At 31.8% G+C, this 16,780-nt stretch overlaps 1 protein-coding gene across 1 annotated transcript in view; it reads right to left on the bottom strand.

Moving 5' to 3' along the window:
• Positions 1-893: 893 nt before the first annotated feature.
• LOC119835333 (heparan sulfate glucosamine 3-O-sulfotransferase 5) overlaps positions 894-16,780 on the bottom strand; it is an 18,547-nt gene continuing 2,660 nt past the window's right edge. Inside the window, exons 2-9 of the mRNA XM_038360091.1 lie at positions 9,506-9,536; positions 8,470-8,683; positions 7,821-7,989; positions 3,877-4,020; positions 3,336-3,551; positions 2,809-3,026; positions 2,455-2,612; positions 894-2,364 (exon numbers count right to left, since the gene is read on the bottom strand). Of these exons, the coding sequence (XP_038216019.1) occupies positions 2,159-2,364; positions 2,455-2,612; positions 2,809-3,026; positions 3,336-3,551; positions 3,877-4,020; positions 7,821-7,989; positions 8,470-8,585 (1,227 nt within the window). The 5' untranslated portion in view covers positions 8,586-8,683; positions 9,506-9,536 and the 3' untranslated portion in view covers positions 894-2,158. The remainder of the gene's footprint in view (positions 2,365-2,454; positions 2,613-2,808; positions 3,027-3,335; positions 3,552-3,876; positions 4,021-7,820; positions 7,990-8,469; positions 8,684-9,505; positions 9,537-16,780) is intronic.

Below are 16,780 nucleotides of genomic sequence, written 5' to 3'. Positions count from 1 at the left end.
ACAATTAATTAAATAAATAATACTAATCTCTAATTACATATTATTATAGTATGATATATAAAAGAATTAAAACGATTCGTAACTAAGTACAAAATTATTGCCCTAATAAGATTTAACTACATAATTTTATATGAATGTGCACAACATTTAACAGTGATTAAAATTATATCTACCAATAACTAGTGAATTAGATCTTAACCCAAGTTATATTTTATATTTAAATAACATAACATGATAAAGAAACTTTATTTTAACCTACAAACTTAACCAAATTCAAGTATTGATATGCTTGATATTCTTGTGCAAATACATTTTGCTGAAACCCACATATATTATACTTCGTAATTAAATTTGTCTCTCTATCATTGTATAGTTCTCATATTAATTGATTCTGATAAAATATCCAAGAATTTAATATTTGTAAAATGATATTTTGAAATACCTAGTCAATAAACAGTAATAAACCTTGCGTTATAGGTTTTATTCTGATATATTATGCTTTGTAATAATTTCCCAATTAAGCATTTTATTATAATTTGCATTCGAGACTTTATATCGTTCACAATTATATATACTGTACTTGTAAATTGTAATAGATTCGATGAAATTGAAAAAGTCCACATATTGGAGAATTTTAATATAACGTTGGTTAAATATAGTGAGTGTTATTTGGGTCCACAAAAATTATGCTCATAAAACAGTTTATAAGGAAACAGTTGTGTTCATTTGCGGTCTTCTGTATATAATTATATATACAGATATTCTTATATTTAATAAGCAGAGTTTCAGCAAAATATACCTACCCACGATAGACTGTCGTCATTTTTGATTATTCACTATCTATAACTATCAAAAACATTTTAATCACAATGTATCGTATCTTTCGTGCGTGCTTACATTATGTTTTGTTCTATAGGATTAAAATTATACAAATATTCGTTGATCGTGAAGTTTGGATTGCAAGCGTATTTTCTAAAATGAAAAATATCTGCTTTCGAAATTCGAGTGCTTTTTGGTCTTACGTGTCTAGAGTCCGGTGTCGAGATGCCCTCTGATATGCCTCCTTCCGTGCTTCTCGCAAATTACCTATGGACATTTTATGCTAAATAGGCATTACTTAGACTTAACTAACTCTTCAGTCTTGGACGTTACACTTAAATAGAAATACTCTAAAACCCGCGTCGAATTATCCATTTTATTTTTAAAAATATATTTAATAAAATCAGCGTGTACTGTTTTGTATGCTATAGCGTGATTCATTTTACATTCACACGTCAATAAATCCTATGAAGTATGTTAGTATCGAAAAAACAGTATACAGACACATAGATATTTTGGAAATAACCCTAGATTCTCGTAATTAAAGATCTCAACAACATTATAAATAGCTACCGTAAAAACTCCTATGACCTGATAGAATTTGGACAAACTTTTAAGACTGTAGGAAACCACATACACTAATAAATAAATCACATTAAGACACATCGCACGACCAGAAATTACAACATCTATAAGAGAAAGCGAAATGTACACACACTTTGACGAATTATCATCATTAGGTTGATCTAAGCTATACTTATTTAAGTTCTATTAAATTAATCAATTCTAAAAGAAAATCATCACAAACATGTAAATTCATATCTGTAAATCTAATAAACGTTGTATAAGGATCGCACACAATACTTAATTATATATAAAAATATATTGCTCAGGGTTTCAATGGGTACGGTTTATCAAATCAGTACACTATAAATTGCCTGTATTTTAATCCTATTAATAAGTCGGTATAAAACACTAAAAGAACTTAAGCATTCGAAAAAGGTCATCTTTTACTTGATCCTTAAATTTTTGTTCCCACACCGAAACTACTAATCCAGAACAATTATTATAAAATATTATGTACTTATGAAATCAACAAAATTAGGATACTATAAATAGCCAACAATAGTAACGGTTTTGTAAATAAAATAATTGATATTTTAATTTTGTGTATAAATAAAATATTACAATATTTAAAATTGCTTATACTACAATATTCTATAATGTATACATAAACATTTTTTAAAAATCCTTATCGACTAGTGATATGTAAGAGTTACATTGATATGTATCATCACAACGACTTTCTGACTTTCTCATAACAATTCGGCGGGTCGGCTTAATCTTCTGGCCAGCCGAGATCTTCGCCCACGAGATCATAAAACCTTTGGTTGTGTTGCACGAAAAATTTTCGCAGCTTTGTAACAACTGCAGGGTCCACTCTGGGGTGCTTCCGACCTTTAGTTTCCCGCAGGCACTTATCCGACGTATCGTTGCGTAAGCAATAAAACCCCTTTGTTTCGTTGAAGTAGAAGTTCTTCCTGCCTGTTGTACATTGTAACATATTAATTAGGTATTTGAGTGCATATTCTTCTAAATTAAACTGTATTGATTAGATGTATGAATATAAATTACCGATTTTATGTTCGAGACCAAGAAACTTCTCGATGCGACGAAGTTGCGGGACAGGATCTTCAATCAACTGATCGCCATTAACCACCAAGATTTGCTCCCTTGGGAAAACTTCCAGCCATCGATGCAAATATGCGTGATAGAGAGATATTGCGATTGGCCTATGAAAAATTAAATAAATGAATAAATATTACAAACGAACAAAAAACAGAAATATAGCTGTATTATTGATTTTCCTTGATTTAATTAAACCTGAACGATTTCCAGCACAAAAGTTTTTAAAATTATTATAAACACGGTCACAAAATAAAAACTTAAAAAAATAAAAATTCGTTCAAAACACTAAAAGATACACACCTATAAGCAACATTTATGGAACCGTCCGGTGATATAGCTAGATGTTCGAAAGGTTTTGTAGCGTCTGACAATGGATGGCCGGGAGAGGAGAGCGCAGGCGCAGACGGGGTGGCGCGGCTGCGCAGCTGTGTGTAGTCAGATATCGCGCGGGTCACTGGCTCACGCACTATCAGCAACAACCGTACGGAGGAGTTCATAGCTCGTACACGTTCCGGTACCTAGATACGTTTTAAACGATAAAGAAACCTTTTCCATTGATATAGGCATAGATTATACACTTATATACTGGATATAGGAGTCAAGTTGGAAAAACCTTTAGCGGTTAGACAGAGCTTTCCGATCGGAAAACTCTGTTTTTACAGATGACACGTTCAATATTTGTACCAATACTAATATTTAAAACGGGTTTACGGTGCTTTATATGATTATTACCTATGGTTAGCATAATGTAATGTTTAGCAATATTTAGGCCTTATACGCTTTTTCTGCTTTGGTAATATAAAATGACAACATTGACAAATACGCACCTCTGGTGTTACAAAGTAACTTGGACTTTTCTCGATTGTAATCTGCCCTTTGAATGAAAGTGGCATTTTGCTTCTGTACCACTCGAGACCAAGAGCGTAGTTTTCATCGCGATCAAAGAAATGCACTTCCCCTGAAGCCTTCTGAACCATTGGGTGGAGATACAACATCTCGAGCAAAGCACGGGTTCCACATTTGCGCACACCGATGATAAGTGCCTGCACGAGTAAAATATTTTTAAAATACAGTTAAATACATTTCGTAATTAGCTCAAGTGGAGACAACCGCAATGAGTGGGTGTCGATAAGAGTTGCAGTTGTTATTTCATTCGGTTTATATTTACTCCTCAAAGCAAAAAATAGACATTTTAGATCTAATCATTTTAAATTTTAAAACGAATGTTTAAAAATAATGCCAGTCTTATTCAGAAATATTTTACGAAACCTGCAATGTAATTAGGGAGAAAGTCAGGTACTCTCTTATAGATATCAGTAGCTATTCCCAGACATGAGTTTAGAAATATATGTGTCAAGAAGTTGATACCTGGGGTAGTCTTCGGGCAGGTCGAGGAGTCCGAGGAGTTTTGATCCGTTTTCTTAAGGCCATAGGGTGGCTTATCGTTCGGCTGCCCTCTTGATTTTGTAATATCTTACGACCCTCGCTAGCAGCTGACGCTATACTCGCCGCCTGTAGAAATACACAGCTAGAGATTCTCAGTGCCCCAGTTAAAAACATTTAGTTTCATAAATATTTTCTAAATACTTGCATTATAGTCTTAATATATATAAATTACGTGTCACGTTGTTTGTCCACGATGGACACGATGGACAACTCAATCGACTTAAATCAAGTCTGCACACTATGTACACTTTGTCCAAATTAAAAGAAAGTACAGTTTTTTTTAATTTCAATAACGGTAAATTCCCCAGGCGGAGCCACGGCATGCAGCTTGTTGTTCACTATAATATTTTGTAAGTTCTTACTAAAATTAACAGAAGAATACAAAAAGTACCTGTATGATACATATTCGTATTATAATTTAAAGAATGTAAACTAAAAACTCGTCTGCGCAAACCTATTTGAATGAGAATTTTTCTCGCTCATTACATACAACCGTTCGTAAAATTTTTGCATTAAAAATTAATTTTTCAGCGTTACTGCCGGCAAAAGTTGAGGAAGTTTAACCAAGAGGAAACAAGTTATTTGTAACTCGTGCGAGGATAAAAGCTTCCAGTTAATAACTGTGTGAAAGTTTTCCTTCTAAGAATCTTAGACGTAGTTGTGAATGCAGGGAACTAATATTATTCTTATTGGCCGATATTTACTAATAAGTCTTCAGAACATACGATTGAACGTGTGTTATGTATGTGTTATAAATGATGAATGGCAAATAAACAAATTTCTAATAGCATTTTAGTGATATGACATATGTATATATTTTTAGGTATATATACTGATAGTTAATAGTGCTCATGGTTGAGATTTCGATCCTCATAACCGGTAAAAAAATTAATGATTAAACTTCATAATGTTTGTTCAAATAGTAACTGCAATTGTTTTAATTCTCTAAATTTGGCAAATCCGGAAGTAATCATATTATAATAATAAGTTAAAACTTTTGAAGAATTATATAGCACTTAATTGTTATTAATGTAACTTAATTGAATTGCTGTAATAAAGAGCCATTGCATGAAAATGGTCACCAATCCAATTTTGCTTAATCACGATTTTTTATTATTTGCTCTTATAGCAGCAACAGAAATACATGCCATCTGATAATTTCAACAGTCTAAAAAGTCTGGCAAAAGACGGTTGGACAGACAGACAGACGAAAGTCGAAAGTCTTAGCAATAGAGTCTTTTATCCTTTGGACACGAAATAGTAAAAACGACAATTGTGAATCAATTGTAGAATCAAATAAACAATCCATTCCGTGTGAAATATGTTCTCCGAATATCAAAGCGTTGAATAGACAGGGTGTCGAGATAAAAATCCTTGCGGTTCTGGGTCAGCTCTATTATTCTTCCGATTGAGCCCGCTTCGTGCTAGCAACATTTCTGCACCACTTATTTCAGCACTCCACAAATGTGTCGAGACTTGAGAGTCCTTGTAAAACTTAACCGGCATAATTGAAAGGGTGATTGTACGTGTGTACTCTGAAAAGAGGACACTTTTTTCATAGTTTCTCGGAGGATAAATAATTTGAATGTCATACAGAACAATATTTCGTCGCAAAACATGCATGAGTATTGTTTTTTACTATACATAAGTGCTTGAGTAACTTTCGTCAAGCTTTTATTAAGTTTTTTGATGTTAATTTTAATGTTAGTAATTTTCATTGATCTATTAATATGAGTAAATTAAAGTTATCCATCCATAATTATTTAAAATTTTACTTACGACTAATTTAACAGGTAAAGAAATAAAAAACTTGGCTTTGACTTATTAACTATTGCAAAAATGACGACAGGGCGGACAATTGGCAATATCTATCATTGCGCAAAATACGATTACCATATAAAAACTTTCCATCAGATTGTACGCATAGCCAAAGATTTATTACCTAACTTCTTGTATCGCTATATAACTACCGAACATATCGTAAAACAACTCTAACTTGAATCCTGAACGAAGAGGCTATAAACTGATACGGCTGCCATACACTGATTTTGACTTCAAGCAAAAATAAACCGTAAAGGATTTTATTACGAATTAGAATAGCTCATTTTATATCGTGAGTCAGAGCTGATGCTATCTGAATAGCAAGAATTTAATTATTCTCTAACGTCATTGTGGTGGTTTTGGGCTTGGCAGACGACATACGTGAAGTCTATATTAAAATGCCTGTCCTCATCGTACTGGCTGTAGTAGCGAATTAAATCATGTTAATTATCACGTAATTAAAAGAGAATAAAGAAATAGTTATAAAACTTCATATAATTTATAAACGCTTCTAATATCTACGTTAAAGTGAGAAATAACTGTTTTAGCAAAAAACTATATCATCTTTAATTTGTTTAAATTAGGCCAACTCCCACTCACTGGACAAAACACATTATTATATTAATAAATAGTTATAATTAAATGACAAAAAAGTACGCAAATAACAATTTATAAAAAGAAAATCTTGAAAATTCTTAGCCTTACTTTATAATATTTAATATGAAAGTTTGTTTGCCTCTCTTTCTTCACCTCCCATCTAAGATTCTATGACATTATTTTTGTATCTGGAGAAAGCTAGGAGGCTAGAAATTGATTTAAGCTACTTTTACAGCTTTGATACCATTATGATGCCCATTTGATCACTCCAAAATTTGAAAATTCCGATAGATGGCGCTAATCTAAAAAATATGACATGTATGACAACTGTTAATAAGTACTCGTTGGGCCATTCGAGCAAAATAATTAGTTTTAGCACAGACAACATAATACTAGGTTTTAGTGTAAAGTTCAAATTATTATATAGATATTGTATAGTAATAATAATACCTACGCGCTCCATGCCTATAAATTTAATTTTTAAATTACTTTAGAATGGCGGGCTGCATTATGAAAAAGTTAATGGGTCTATTAAATTGTTTCGTGTACTTACCTACTCAGATTACGGTTTACGGCTTATCATAAATTTATGGCATAATTACTCTTATTGCTTCATTTTTTATAGTATTCTTGACATTAAGTATTATTTGACTCTTTTTTTTTAAATTGATAAAACAAAGCTAAACAAATATTAGATACAATAATTCCACATTAAACTAAAAATAGGAATTTAATAATGTATTAAGTAATTTCAATATCAAGTTTATAAAACACAAAATAGTGAGCTATTATAAAAGTATTGGATTTCTTAATGCGAAGAACGGTTTATGCTTATTTCTTGTTTTTTTCTGAATAACAGAGATAAAGGTTCTACGTTTATTTATATGACATGGCTTCATATAACAAGAGGACCCTCTCTCAAACAAGGAGGGTGTTAATATGATCCGCATGCTCATCCCTGAGGGTCCTTTTACCTATTTAGTGCAATCTCTAGGCAAATCATTATCATACGGCTGCTTTAAGCACAATGTATGTTACATGTCTTGTATTATACATAATGGCAATTGTCTTTGACAAAACATATATAAGCGCCTTAAAGGAATAATTAAAATTAGGTGCTGACCTTAATAATTATTGGATGCAATCATCAATTTACGGTTCAAATATTAATTCACAAAGCCGATTTCGTTATTGAATATTGATCCAATTAATCCAATTTTTTATCTACTATCAACATAATTGTTATCTATATAAAATAAATAAAATTTAATATACATTAATATCCTGTATTAATATCGCTATAACTTTATTTATTAGGAAGTCTTTATATAATTTTAGTGCACGAACACCTTTGCCTTGATTAAATAAATATTAAACTATACAGCAATAAAATAACTGTTGATTACTATATTATTACTTACAATAATATATATCCAATAAAAACTAACCTGTATGCTGTAAAGCGCGCTGTCATAGAGAACATGGAACGTGAGAAAGAGTGACAGCAAGGTGACGGAGAGGAGGGCCGCGGCGAGCTTCGGCCGCGACACTCCGACCACCAACACGCAGTCCGCCAGCTCGCCGTCTGCTGGTCGGAACGCTGAACGAGGTAACCATCTACAGAATAATAAGAAAGAATTACAAAATCATCTTCAGTACTCAATATAAAAAATATTTTTCTGGGAAAATAACAAAGAAACAAAACTTGAAATATTTCTTGCCAGATAGTTGAGAATTGATCATAACGTATTGCAGTTTACATTGTTAAATTGCTTATTAATTATTAAGCAATATTTAAATTGAAATAGGAATATAGATAATACAATTGACTGAATCTTAAGAAAGATTTCAGAAATATTAGTTTGTAGAGTACTACAAACTTGTTAGCAATTGAAACAGCCTACATTGAGAATTAAAGTAAATTTAGATTACAGCAAATTCGTAACAAGTTTAGTTAATTATTTCTGTTCATAAATAAAATGTTCAGATATGTAATTGCATATAAAATGTTATGTTTATACTTTTAGAAAGTTTTTTGACCAGACCTTTCTTAAAATTTGGATTTTAATTTAAACAGATGATGGATAGGATACTCACAGAATATCCAGTGGCAACGATTGAGAGCAGCTTCTGTACGTTGCCTCGGGTCGATATTTGGAGGGCAGACCCTGACTTAGGTGCCCACGAGACTCCATGGGGATCCCATCTAACATGCTTTTCGTAACACGTTCCCCCTACATCCTCACTCTTATTGCTTTTAACGCTTCAGAAGTAATCTACATTTCATATTACTTTATTCTTGAAATTATGTCTGAAAAATTATTCTTCGTTAATTTATGAATGTGTTTCTTTTCAATCTATTTTACACTCAAGTATGTCCTATGTTGCTTTGTATTTATTAATTAAATTTTTCACACAGAATTATTTTGCGATAGAAGCATAGAAAGTGTTTAGAATAGACTCGAGCGTTTTACACGCTATCTCATAATGATTAGAATTTATTTTACAATGACTATAAATTATTTTAAAGTTTACATGATGATTGCAAGAGAAAGAAAAGCATTTTCTTTTTATATGCGTTTTATAATCCTCAACTAAAAAATTAAAGCCTTTTAAGTCTCATAACATAAATTTCACTGACACACAAATGAGCGCAAAATAGTTTTGTACTTCGAACTGGAGCAACAAATGGGGAAAATGTACAACGCATTTATATTCTTATAATGAGCATCTATGCTGGCTGGTACTTCCCACTTTATTATGAATAATACAGGCTAAGGCCTGTGAGTTGGCTACCGTCCAGAAATACTCATGCTATGCGTTCCGGCAATTCCTTGCTAATATACTACCGGAGACTTTATCTGTAAATTACATTTATGGAGAAAAGAATTACTTTTTAAAGTATGAAATCTTCGTGTTGATCTGAAAAGCTCTTACAATTGCTAGAATTATAACTTTGGTCCCAGTATAAACAAATAACCAAATACGAAAACGTTACTTTTCAAATATTATATATGTCAAATTAAATGCAACATGTTATTTGGAAACAATTTACCAGAACATAACTTGCTTTACTGTACAAGAGTGCGCAATAACTTCTATAATGGAACTCTGTGGTATATTTGCTACATACCATATTATACGTTGTCGCTTTTCACCGGTACCTGCATTAACAGAAAATACATATAACCATCTCGTTCTATAAATACATTGCAAGAATCAATAAAGCAACAGGATGAATGTAAACGAGGTTATTTCATTTCTTGGAACTTTGTAGTTTATTAACGATAACGACATTTTCACAAAGGTTGTAGGTAGTATAGACTATAGGTAAAGTCAAGAAGCGCTATAATTGATATATTCTAAAAATATAGTAAACTAGCTTAACTCCCGCGGTTTCGCTCGCGTATATGAAAAGACAGTCGCGACATTTACCGGCATAGTACCCGTTTTGGTGGGAATACCGGTATAAAAGACTGTCCCATGTCCTTGCTCGGTTTCAAACTACGTTTGTACCGAATTCCTCCAATTTATTATTATCATTTACGAGTACACGAACATCTCTTCTCAAAGCTTTCTTCTTTTTTAATTTTTATTCACCTGAAAGCTTTTGTTAGAGAAATCTGTGTAATGCAGAAATATCTATACGTATTTTGCTTTTATACGCTTTAATATAATATAATACCTTTGTATGATTCCATGTCAAAAGTATAATAGGTATTTCATATTTCTCTCCAGAAAACTAGGTTATACTAAATTAAATTATGCAAACACAAGATGAAGAGAATGAACAAGATAAACGACACGATAGCATACTCTAAGATAAACGTAAGACAAATACAAAACTTTATTACAATCTCCGGTTCGAAAAAAAGGCTAAATATAAAGATGTACTATTACTTTCAGTCTAACTGATTTGCGAAATTGTACGCATATCTAAACTAAATTAATAGTATAATAAGTAAACCAACATAATGTTTGTAATCATTGTCTACAAAATTGCTCTAAATATTTAATGAAAGGAATTTAATATATTAAACGCATTAACGAACCAATCTGTTGCATCAAATCAGGCAGGTCCGTTACACAACATGTATATAACCTCTACAGTGGTTAATATTAATTGCATTTGTAACATACGGCTGAATCATAAGAGACAATGTATCGGTACATTAAATCACTAAGTATTATTAATCATCTATGAATACGCATTGTGGCAGATAACAAAAGATCAGATCTAACAAAAGGTTACGTTAATTCGCTACCTGTGAATTGTATTTATAATCTAAACAAGCGTAAACAACCCTTAATGATACTCCTATCAAAGAAAACAGGACGAAAAAGATGAAGAAACATGGAATTGGAAATTAGCTTTGTTGATAGAAAAGGAAGCAACTCAAACTTCGTGAAGAAGCTAAAAATGTTGGCAATGAAAAGCGCCTTTATTATCGGTGTTTATTTAATCATAGTGCCTTTTCTTTTACTTAAAGTGTGCATAACGATGGTCGAACAATCGTACATACATACATAACTAAACAATACATAGCCAAGGTAATATAATATATTTTTAAGTATGAATGTTTCACACAATAACACATTCCAAAGCTAGAAACAGCACTTTATAATACGTACTGTAATTCCATTTCGATACACCGCAAATCGAATGTAAATGCGTTCCTCGTAACACGTTGTATAACTAATATGTTGGAGTTTTTAATGTCGCTGCGTCCGATGGTCACCGGTGAAGGGCAGGTCAAGGCAACTATGCACCAACTATTAATACCTCCCTAGTTTACTAGTATGTCACGCTTACTACTTACGGGAACGCTATTTTCACAAATGCCGCTTTGGGGTAGTCTAGCGCGGTCTAGCCTTGACGGTAAAAACTGAAAGCGATCGTAAATTTAACAAATAGATTACGAATAGGTTCGAGATAAATGCTTACCCAACCATTGATTCAACATTGATTTCTATTACCTAAACGTTTATAACTCGAGAGCGTTTATTTTATCTAATTTCAGACATCTAGGCTTGGGTTCTAATTAGAAGTTAATGAAACTTTTAATAATTTAACTGTTATTGTACAAGTTCTTTAACAAAAATAAAGCTGTAAACTTATTTTCTCCTTGAATCGCTGCCTACAGTTGTTTAATTTATAATTCACATTCCTTTTATACGGCTTTTCAGAACAAGATTGTAATGTAATTAAAGAATTAAATAGGACCGTGGAGGTTCTTTTTACGACCGATCATAAAACGACCTTCTGCACAATATGGAGTTATGAAAACAGGCATTTATGATAGCATATTTTGATAATTGAGTTAGTATTTTTTTGAAGCAATTTTTTTATCGTCACATCTCAATGTGTATCTATATTCTACACGTAAAAAACAATGTAATTAACAAAAAAACAATAACAATAAAAAATAAAATGTAACAGTGTGTATTATTACTATTAAAAAAGTAAATTCTTTCGAGGTCTATAGAAATAAATATTATAAAATGATAAAGTACATCATTTTTAAATATTTATTTCTTCGACAGTTTGTGTATAGGAATAACTTGTAACACGACTCAGCCCAGTGGACAAGATACTGTTGTATTGTAAAGAAAAGGCCAAGACATTGAGCACATAAAGGCCCCGAAAGGTCGCTTTCTGTTGTGTCTCCATTGAATGCCTCAATCCTTTGTGCCATAAAATAGCGGTTGTTGTCGTTTTTATTTACCGACCAACGTTTGTAGAGTAGTTTTAAAATGTAAATATTCTTTACCACACCCCGCGGGGATCACATGTTTTATTTGAATAATGCCCTCCGGAGTTTAATGTACCGGCTACTAAATAAATGGACATTAAATGATGGCGCGGAAAATTGTTATTGGGCCGCTCTTAAATCATGAAGATATTGGAAAGAGGAAGCTTAGTTATGATTTTGCGGAATTCGTATGAAATTATTATATTTGTTGCATAATATACGCTACAATTTATTTCGTTTTTACCTAATTAAGAGAAGAAAAAATTTGATGGTAAATGGCTTATTTCGTAACTATGTATTTATACAGACAGTCATCATTTTGTCACAATTCAGTTCACACTGAAACCTCCATATCCCTTTTCCGAGACTTTAACATTTAATATAATGCGAAATTGATCACACCTGCGAACAGGCCGCGATGATAAAATATTCAAAAGCAAAATGATGTAACGTAATGCAACACCACGATTAGATAGATCGTTACAAGATACATAAGACGGTAGCGTAATAGCACCACTCCGTCCGTGACGGGTTTATTCCTATTATCATAAAGTACGGAAGCTATAAAACAAAGCCTGTAGGAAAATTCAGCTCACGCCCTTACATCGATACACGGCCAAATTGTGAAAATGGAAAGCGTTCTACAGCAGCGTTTTGTTTCATAATATAAGCACGTCATCATGCGAAAGCAAATAAAAATTTACCATGTGATCTTCTACCATGTTATGCTTAAAACGTGGCGATTACCGTTCACATGTAAATAATTGTTATCAGCCACAAATTTTATACAATTACCGACACGCTAAACTTCTTCTACTTACGAAATTAACATGTAAATAATGAAATTTCCTAGTATCATGAAACTGTAAACAGTTGTGAATGTTCAACAACATTTTGCAAATATAGCGCTACGTACAATCGCGATATTTGTCTGTTTATGTAATTGTTAGTGTACATGTAGGATGTAAAATTGCATGCTGTATTTGGAAAGACTTTTGGAAATTTATTATCATTAGTCATTGGAATGTAAATTTATGCATATTGTGATTAAATTTGATGAGTATAGCTGAAGACTTAACAATGTGCACAAATGCACATTTATCTAAGATCAAGCAAGGACTTTCAGGTCACATTTACTGCAAGTGCTACAACACGGTATTTTATGTACGGAATAGGTACACCTGAATTTTAAAAGAGAATTCTAACAGTCAGTGTTACACGTCGCGTTAATGAATATTTATGTGACATACATACATCATAATCTATATGCCCTTAGCATATTCATGAATTTTACAATTTTGTAAAACCCGGATCTCTCTAAATTATGTACATTTTATTACAATCTCAGCTTAGCAACGTTCTTCGTTTTCGTTCGTTCAACTGTAAAAATAATTATTTGTCAGTACTCACACATAGGTTTCTGTTTTACGTGCATATTAATAACCTAGCTATTTAATACAAATATATAGAGAAAGAATTTACATTTCTTTGACAAATCAAAAGGGAATCTCAACAATTTCACAATGACTTACAGCGTTTCTGAAAAACGATTTTACTCAACATTTGGAATATCTCTCAGCTGTTTAAATTTAAAAGAAATATCCCGCAGTGAACATTTCAATTCTATTTTTACGGTCTACATTTAAAAATGAATAAATCTTACTTGGCCGAGTTTTAGTTTTCCTTGCGCTTCAAAAAGTCAGAGCAGCTGTAAACTTGAAATCTTATATAAGAACAAAATTTTACTGACTTTGCGTGGGACGATGTATGTAAAACATTCTCTTTGAATCGTCTAGTTTATTGTAAAGTACCTAAGTAAATATTCTTTTACTTGGATAAGTTGAATGTGAAGTTATTTTTAATTAACCACGTTTAAAAATATATATGATACTTGTAGAGTTTATGAAATAACTCAATTACATTTAATGATTTTAAATGATTGTCAATGTATTGGTTTTTCTGTTTTTTTTTTTTTATTTCATCATCCCTACTTATTGCCAGATCAGATTTATAGGCTATGATAAATTGCAATTACGTCTTTAATATATTTTCTGCCTAGCATGGTGGACACAGGATACTGTTTATTTACCAATAGATAAAAACTATGTTATAAAAAAATATGTTATAGGCTTCAGTAATAACAGTCGCTTCAAAAATACCATAATTAGAAAAAAAAATCTTAAAATGCCATAAAAGAACTCGAATAAACCTAAAAATTTCTGGTTTCGCAAGAATTGTACTCATGGTATGCGATAGAAAAAGTTCATTAAAAATTAAAATATCGCCGTGAAAACTAATTAGGGAAAACACGCTTCTGAATATAAATTAAATCGCAAAATGCGCACGAAATGTAAACTTTATCGTCTAATAGGCTATACAAAGTTTAACTATGGTATTTATGAAAGATTGAAAACAATGTTGCATGCGTGTAGGCAACTGAGGTCGCTTCCGAGGCATATCACCGCTGGTACTGCTTTATTATGAAAATAAAACGACTAATTGCCAACTAATCGCTTCGTCTACTAATTATTTTATTCACTGTATAAATATTAGAAGAGAAATTGTAGCACCCATTATTAATTACCCAGGATTATTATCACACTTTCATATTTTAAATATATGTGAAAATACCCAGTCAATTTTTAATTAAACATTTTTTTGGTCATGTTATTTGCTATTGTGAAATGTGAAAACCAGTTTTTATAAATAACTAATGAATGTATACTATATAACTAAAAAACAAACGTAATAAAGAATAAAGGGAAAACTCATAGTTTATCAAAAACAAATTTTGTATAACGTAGCAATATACCAGGAAAACGGGAAGTTTTCCAAAGAAAATAAGATTCAAAATGAAAAAATATTAATCGAGATATTTGAACTAGGCGTTCCTAAGAATATTGAAATAGAATTAAGTCCTAAACTGACATTGTCTTTGTTCAACATTGATTCAAATGACGTTCGTTTGATATGAATGATAACTTTTATACATCTCATTAATGATCAATATTCACATATCAAATATGATATCGGATTAATCTATACATTACATAAAATATGTTGACTAATAGCATGGCATGCCAAGTGAAGGTACGCGATATTTATTATCCAAAACAGACAATGCAAAAGCCGTCGCTATTTGATATAATCACGACATTGAAAAGTCAATGTTGCTTGTAGGTAATTATTCATCTTCATAATCATGATTGACGGTAAAGGGGCAACTACGGTACGTAAGTATTTTACAACGCAAATTCTGTTTCCGTAACTAAATATATTATTCAATTCTACGCAATTTATGGTAATGAGTAACAACAACGTTTCAATTTCTGGCATTTTGCCTGAAAGCATATAGCATAGTTTACTTTCTCAATTATACAGAACAGATGCTTAATTACTCTTGCCATTGCTGAATTGAATAAAAACACATATAAATGTAGCTTGAAGCAAGTATAATTATTTTAATAAACCTCTGTTTTAATGTAGATCATTCGAATTTAATCTAAAGATCTACTATCTACAGTAATAACGGTTATAGAATTTGTATCGAGCTATAATCTATCGAGTACGTATGACGACAGTAAATAAATTAGTCTACGCCCAGACTTCATGGTGTAAAATACGATTACAGCTCGTAACAAAGCCTTTTTATTCCTGAAACTAAAGCCTTATATTTATTTTTTTGTGAAGGTCGTTGAACATTTGTCGTTCCAAAATTGTTTGTCATAATCTTACTCACAATATATTCAATGAAAAAAAAAAATGTTTGTCTCTATGCTACGTCGCCACGGAGTGGGTTTATGGTGATGTTTTTGTGTATAAAGATAGTCAGGAAGCTGGAGAGACATGGGCTAATTTTTACCTTATTAAAAACTTCTTTTCTATCAAATTGCCTACGGAAGATTAAAAATTATACATATTTTAATGTCTTAAAAATCCCGATAGATCATTAATAATTTCAATAATATAATGCAAGTAGCAAATATGTTTTGAAATGTTAAATAGGTAATACAGGCATAACATGGTCTTTTAGTGCATTCGGAAACGTTGACTTTTCGTATGGAGAGGAAAACAAAACTAAAAATGCATTTGATGCTTAGAGTACATTCAAAATAAAATTATTGTTATTAATGACAATCGATAAAAAATACAAATTAAACTTTTATTATCTGATCAATCTGTATTGTACATTCAACCTTGATGTTTTACGATCAATTCTATACTATTAGCATAGAACTTTTTAAGGGCTAAGGGAAAAGGAGAGGATTGACGACTGGAAAGAAGTAATGGACTGGGGACGGGTAAGGAAAAGGAAACTCCCCCACTCACCGTACGAAACACAGTGTCATGCCACTATTTCACGGCGATTTTCTGTAGGGGTGTGGTACATCCCCGGTGCGAGCTGGCCCAATCCGTGCCGAAACGTGCTCGACTCCCACACTATCTGATCTGATCACTACACAAACGCTTATCTAAGAAACTATTTGACCGATTTAAAAATTTACTTCATTTCATAGAAGAGATCACGTACGATTGCACTCAACAAAAATCTACGCATGAATGAAACGTATTTTGTTTTATACTTATACTTAGTCTGGCCATAAATACTGTTACACTTAATTATAAAAAAATATTACATTTGAATTTCGAATCTG

Source organism: Zerene cesonia, chromosome 20 (assembly GCF_012273895.1).
Source record: "Zerene cesonia ecotype Mississippi chromosome 20, Zerene_cesonia_1.1, whole genome shotgun sequence".
Taxonomy (NCBI): domain Eukaryota; kingdom Metazoa; phylum Arthropoda; class Insecta; order Lepidoptera; family Pieridae; genus Zerene; species Zerene cesonia.
Note: the sequence above shows the minus strand (reverse complement) of the source record. Positions and strands in the feature narration are given on the sequence as shown.